Source organism: Mastomys coucha, unplaced genomic scaffold (assembly GCF_008632895.1).
Source record: "Mastomys coucha isolate ucsf_1 unplaced genomic scaffold, UCSF_Mcou_1 pScaffold12, whole genome shotgun sequence".
Taxonomy (NCBI): domain Eukaryota; kingdom Metazoa; phylum Chordata; class Mammalia; order Rodentia; family Muridae; genus Mastomys; species Mastomys coucha.
The window spans coordinates 27,623,432-27,629,423 of NW_022196894.1; the positions used below are offsets into that span (position 1 = coordinate 27,623,432).

The window sequence follows — 5,992 nt, forward strand, 5'->3', positions numbered from 1 at the left end:
AAAAGCAAAGCCCAAGGAAAGAGTTAGGGTTAGCAAAGGGTTAAAATCCTTTTGATTGACGTTGTAGCCTCCGGTGCCCCGGGCTCAGGCGCGCGCCATTGGCCGCCAGACCTTGTGCCTGGCGGCCAATGGGGGGGCGCAGTCCACGAGCGGTGCCGCGTGTCTCTTCCTCCCATTGGCTGAAAGTTACTGTGGGAAAGAAAGTTTGGGAAGTTTCACACGAGCCGTTCGCGTGCAGTCCCAGATATATATAGAGGCCGCCAGGGCCTGCGGATCACACAGGATCTGGAGCTGGTGCTGATAACAGCGGAATTCCCCCATCTACCTCTCTCCTTGGTCCTGGAATAACGCTACGGATCACTAAGTAGCCCTAAGACATAATAAACTCTCAACTGCTCAGTAGTTTTTCTTACGAAAGTCAAGTAAAAGGGACATAAGCAAAAAAAAAAAAAAATTTTTTTTTTTGCGTGAAGGATTCCAAAAATAAAATTCTCTGGGGACTGAGAAGAAAGAAAAAAAAAAGAAAGAAAATGCCAGCTGATATAATGGAGAAAAATTCCTCCTCCCCGGTGGCTGCTACCCCAGCCAGTGTCAACACGACACCGGACAAACCAAAGACGGCCTCTGAGCACAGAAAGGTAAGACAGTCCCTGCGTCTCTCTAAAGCCCCTAGAAATTAAGTGGGTTGTGCGCAGCGGGGCCCCTTTTACTTTTCTCTTAAGACCTCAGGGTGAAATGGCAGATCCCGTGGGAACTCAGGACCTCTTTTCCCCCTCTTTGCAGTCATCAAAGCCTATCATGGAGAAGAGGCGAAGGGCAAGAATAAATGAAAGTCTGAGCCAGCTGAAAACACTGATTTTGGATGCACTTAAGAAAGACGTAAGTGAGCAATGCTTTTTTTTTTCTTTAAATTATTAATGTAATGACATTTCCCAGGCACAAAGAACTAAACTCTTTGCCTGCTGTGTGTGGATCTTACCCCGCCAGCACTGCGTTTCCACTGGCGGGAGAGAGGGCGCAGAGCCCTGGGATGTGGGGCATGCGGGCGGGGACCTTCAGAACTCGGAGGCAGCTGACAAGAGGGTCCTCACTTCCATTCCTTGTTTCCTCTGCGTAGAGCTCCCGGCATTCCAAGCTAGAGAAGGCAGACATTCTGGAAATGACAGTGAAGCACCTCCGGAACCTGCAGCGGGCGCAGATGACCGGTAAGGATCGCCGCGCGTGCGTCCCCCTCTCTGCGGGTGTCCCTCTCGACCCGCGGTGATTTCTTCCAGACTTCCGCCCGCGGTTGTGAGAGGCATTCAGCTACATTTTACTGCCTTGGCTCACTCCGCGTTCCCACGGTCTGGGTCTTATTTATAGCCACAACTCCCAAGTTGTTACTGCTCCGGAAATGGAGGAAGAGATTGTAGCCGAGAAGGGTGGTGGGCAGCTTGGTTGTGGTGGAAGCCGATGAGGGCGAAAGGACTACGACTGAGGCAGTTTGGGGCTGGATAGAAGGTAGGGGTCAGTGGCTTAGCACCGGTCCAACCTCTGCCGCAGGAGGGGAAGTGGGGTTTGGAAGGCGCCTTGGGTGGCATTGCCCAAGGTCAGGTCGCGCGCGAGACTAGGGGTGGCAAATCTGGAGCTGAGATCGGCTTAGGTGGAGGGAGTGTCCTGGCCTATGTCCCCAACCTAGGGTGAAGGAGCTGGCTGTTCCTAGTCTACCCCACCCTCCCAAGCCCAGGTGGTTCCGGAGGCGCGCTGCGGGGACCTCCCAGGGCGGGAGGCTGTGGCTCCGGGGCCAGGGCTGTTCGGTGACCCGTCTTTTCTCCTTCTGGCCTGCAGCCGCGCTCAGCACGGACCCGAGCGTGTTGGGGAAGTACCGCGCCGGCTTCAGCGAGTGCATGAACGAGGTGACCCGCTTCCTGTCCACGTGTGAGGGCGTTAACACCGAGGTGCGCACTCGGCTGCTGGGCCACCTGGCCAACTGCATGACCCAGATCAACGCCATGACCTACCCCGGGCAGGCGCACCCCGCCTTGCAGGCGCCGCCGCCGCCGCCCCCGTCAGGACCAGGCGGTCCCCAGCACGCGCCATTCGCGCCGCCGCCGCCGCTTGTTCCCATCCCCGGGGGCGCGGCGCCCCCTCCCGGCAGTGCACCCTGCAAGTTGGCCAGCCAGGCTGGAGAGGCTGCCAAGGTTTTTGGCGGCTTCCAAGTGGTGCCGGCTCCTGACGGCCAATTTGCCTTCCTCATCCCCAACGGGGCCTTCGCCCACAGCGGCCCGGTCATCCCGGTCTACACCAGCAACAGTGGGACCTCGGTGGGTCCTAACGCCGTGTCGCCTTCTAGCGGCTCCTCGCTCACTGCGGACTCCATGTGGAGGCCGTGGCGGAACTGAGGGGCTCAGGCCACTGCTACCCATAAACTCTCTAGACCACCTCTCTCTTCTGACGGACACTAAATACGAACTTGGATTTTAGGAGAGGCTTTTATAATTCGGTGGTTACTTTGTTGCTTTTTTTAATTCTAAAAAGTTACTTTTTGTAGAGAGCTGTATTAAGTGACTGACCATGCACTGCATTTGTATATATTTTATATGTTCATATTGGATTGCGCCTTTGTATTATAAAAGTTGAGATGACATTTCGTTTTTTACACGAGATTTCTTTTTTTATGTGATGCCAAAGATGTTTGAAAATACTCTTAAAATATCTTCCTTTGGGGAAGTTTATTTGAGAAAATATAATAAAAGAGTGAAGGCTTTTACGTCTTAGAACTGATTATTTCAAAATTAAAAAAAAAAGGTGTGGGGGGCTTGAAATTCATGGTTTTTTTTTAATGTTTTAAACAGGAACCATGAAACCTTTCACCAACACTCAGTGATCTAAAAGACCCTAGTTTATGAGAATTCATTTGATGGGGCTTTCCTGATAAACAGTCCTTTTTTTAACCTTCGAAAGGGCAACTCCCAACTCTCTCCCTAGAGTAGCCACTAACCTTTTTTAAAAGCACGCTAAGCCACACTGCGGCCCTCCAGTGTTGGGATCTTCATTAGTCTGTCCTTACTTAGGCGCAGCTAGGCACCCCTAGCACCCGCATCCCAAAGTTTGAAATACCTCTCTTCACCCTCTTCAAGCAAGCTGAAAAGGTCAACAGATTCTCTCTGCCAGAGGACAACTAGTTAGACTCCCAAGTGGAGCCCAGGCCAGATGATTAACAGCAGACATATGTTTCTGATAAGTTCCTGCGCTTGACTTTAATGGAGAAAGCATGTGGGGGCTGCGCTGGCAGGCACACGGGCCGTTTTCCCCCTTTTAATACAAACAGCAAGCGACCCCTTCGCTTGGTCATGCCCCATTTCCAGGCAAGATGTGGGCTCCAGATAGAAGCAAAAGGGTTGTCTCGGGTTTCAGCTCACACAGCCCTCCTTAACAAGTCCTAACTCAAAGCGGACAGCTTTAAACTGTGCCAGGATCTGCAGGGAATTTCTTCCAAATCCCATCACAAAGGCTTGTCAGATTTTCTCAGATTTGGCCAGGTGTTTGACTGCATCCAGGTGTTGGGGAAATGAAAACCACGAGCCCTGCGAGACCAGACACATCAGCCGTGCTGTGGGTCTGGCCGGCGCGCCCTTCCTCCCCCACAGCCGGCCAGTCCTCCGCCCAGCCCCCGCCCCTCCCGCCTGCTTCTCAACCCCCAACCCCCTTCCCCTTACAGCGGCTTCTGGGAGGAGAAGGATGAGGCGGGAGAGATCAATCTTTGAAGCTTTCCTAACAAAGATAAAGCCAACGATTTTCTGTCTTGTTTCAAAAGCCTTACCTCTCCCCCGCCTGGCTCTAGCCTTTCCCACAGGCCAGTGTGGAGCGGCTCTATCACAGGAATGATCTAGCAGACAGCAGCCGGTTCTTTCCAGTACCTTCAGCTTCGACCCCCTGAGAGAGAGGTTTAAAAGATAGTTGTAGGTTTTTTTTTTTTTAATTGGCTCCTATTTGCCTTATTTTCTGCACAAGAAAAGTATTCAACACATACTTCTTTGTTATTCCTTTTTTTCCCCCCGTTTTCCTTTTTGCTTATATATAAACATAGTAACAATTACTCCATTAAGACACATGCCAAATTCAAATATTAAAATTTGGTAAACCCTGCCCTCTGTTTCCATCAAGAATTCTTAGCTTCTTTAGTAGAACTAATCAAGACACCAGGATCTCAATTTTATAAAAGTAATTCCTTTAACATTTGGGGAGGAGAACCAAAAGGGAAATCTCAATTTCTTCATGCATCCAGATGAAGCAAAGTGAGAGGAAAATAAACCATTTGTTCTTTTGAAAAGGACCCTCCTTTAGACTGTAGACCAGGCTGGCCTCGAGCTCAGAAATCTGCCTGCCTCTGCCTCCCAAGTGCTGGGATTAAAGGCATGCGCCACCACTGCCAGGCTAGATTTATATCTGAGACCAAGCTGCCTCCTGAATCCCTGCTGCTTCTTAAATAAGTAGCTGGGGGAGCGGGAGTGAAGCATTCCAGTTTACTCTGGCATCCCAGCAGGTCCTCTGGGCTTGGTCTAATTATTCCGCCTCAGGGCACATCGAGCTGCCTTGCCCCTCTACCATATCCTGATGAACTGATCTCCCCTATGATAAAGACACCTCTTCAAACTCCGTCCTAGAGGCCAGAGACCTCGAAGCCTCTCCTTGAAGATCCTTGGAGCCTCTCCGCTCTCCGGAGGTTTCTAGCATCAATCTGGAGAGGTAGAGGTGAGGGCCTGATTCTGAGTGAGCAACTGAGGCTCGCCCCTTCCTCCGGTCTCATCCTGCCCCCTCCCACGCGTTTCTGCAGTGGGGACCCAGAGGTTTAACCGGACCCCCTCATCGTCACGGGGAACCTGTCATTAAAGTCAATTAACTTTCCCCACACCCTTTGGCCGGTAACAACCCGCCGCTCGCTTCCTCCGGGCTTCTAAGTGCAACCAGATGGGCGGGCGAACTGCCCCCGCCGCGCGCCCGCCAGGGTGGCTCGGGGTTCCTGGGAGGCCTCGGGGATCGCGGCCGGGCGGGAGCGGCCCAGGGCGGCCACACCGGGCCGGCCCGGCGGCCCTGCGGCCAAGGTGGCTCGCTCAGCAGGCCCGGCTGCTTTCTGGCAGGAAATGAATAGCTCCCAGATGAGCTCAGGCAACCTGAGAGGTCGTGAGAACGGCGCGAACCCCCGCCTGTGCAGCCGGCAGCCTGCCAGGCCGCGGGGAGGGCGGCCGGCGGCGGCAGGAGGCCCGGCGGGCGGCGGCGGGGGCGGCGAGGGGCGGGAGCCGCTGACACACGAGCCCGCGCCCGCTCCCGCTGACAGGCAGGCCGCCGCCCCCGCTTCCCCGCCCGGGGCCAGCGCCGCCCAGGCAGCAGGCCCCAGCCGCAGAACCGCGGCCGCCCGGCCCGCTGGGGGTGGGGCGGCCTGCCAGTGTTTTTCCAGTTCTCCCGGTAGCTCGGGGCAGCGTTTAGAAGCCGCGGAGCTGGGCGGGGGCCAGGGTCGGGGCACCGGAGGCCTGCAGGGCCCTGCCAGGAGTCAGGGCAGCGGGACAGGAGAAGGCAGGCAGGGACCACCTCGGACAACCCCCCACCTACCCACCCAATGCCTTGCACCGGATTAGAATGCTAGGCACCCTAAGAGAGGGGAGCCTCGTTTTTAAGCACCTTGAGTACCTACTAAGCGTCCGGCAGCCTGCAGCTGGCGCTAGGATTGTCATCACCTTGGTGGCGATGCAGCCCTGTTTAGCCACTGAGACAGACCCGCTTGTGACTCATCCCACGCATGATGTATTAGGTGCCAGGGCTGGAGTTTAAACAGAGGGCGCCCAGACAGATGAGGAAGAAACCAGGGAAGTTTTTCCCTTCAAGCAGGGAGGAGAAAAACTCAACACAAAGGACAGACAGGCTCTGGATGTCCCCTAGTGTCCTGCTGTTTTCTGGCACAGGTTCGACTGGAACTGGAGACCAAAGCAAAGCCTCCTGCAAGGACCACAGGGAT

The 5,992-nt window shown here is 54.5% G+C and overlaps 1 protein-coding gene and 1 long non-coding RNA gene across 5 annotated transcripts; one reads left to right on the forward strand and one right to left on the reverse strand.

Moving 5' to 3' along the window:
* The first annotated feature begins 96 nt into the window (after nt 1-96).
* Hes1 (hes family bHLH transcription factor 1) lies at nt 97-2,749 on the forward strand. Its single transcript, XM_031363576.1, has 4 exons — nt 97-638; nt 784-879; nt 1,118-1,205; nt 1,828-2,749. The coding sequence occupies exons 1-4, from the start codon at nt 531-533 to the stop codon at nt 2,379-2,381; spliced, it is 846 nt and encodes a 281-aa protein (XP_031219436.1). The 5' UTR covers nt 97-530; the 3' UTR covers nt 2,382-2,749.
* A 464-nt stretch (nt 2,750-3,213) lies between these two features.
* LOC116085781 lies at nt 3,214-5,767 on the reverse strand. Of its 4 annotated transcripts, none has more exons than XR_004116714.1 (3): nt 5,672-5,767; nt 3,803-3,915; nt 3,214-3,566 (listed from the first exon to the last, which is right to left on the reverse strand). It is a non-coding gene; the product is annotated as an uncharacterized LOC116085781 (long non-coding RNA). The 4 variants fall into 4 exon arrangements; XR_004116713.1 differs by having other exon boundaries at nt 5,659-5,764; XR_004116715.1 differs by having other exon boundaries at nt 5,668-5,745.
* Between the last annotated feature and the right edge of the window lie 225 nt (nt 5,768-5,992).

What these genes read in the sequence shown, in the direction of transcription:
- Hes1 (XM_031363576.1), top strand. Translation starts at nt 531, where the DNA reads ATGCCAGCTGATATAATGGAGAAAAATTCCTCCTCCCCGGTGGCTGCT. An exon ending in CGGCCTCTGAGCACAGAAAG is followed by an intron (nt 639 to 783) that starts GTAAGACAGTCC and finishes CCCTCTTTGCAG; the next exon opens with TCATCAAAGCCTATCATGGA. An exon ending in GCAGCGGGCGCAGATGACCG is followed by an intron (nt 1,206 to 1,827) that starts GTAAGGATCGCC and finishes TCTGGCCTGCAG; the next exon opens with CCGCGCTCAGCACGGACCCG.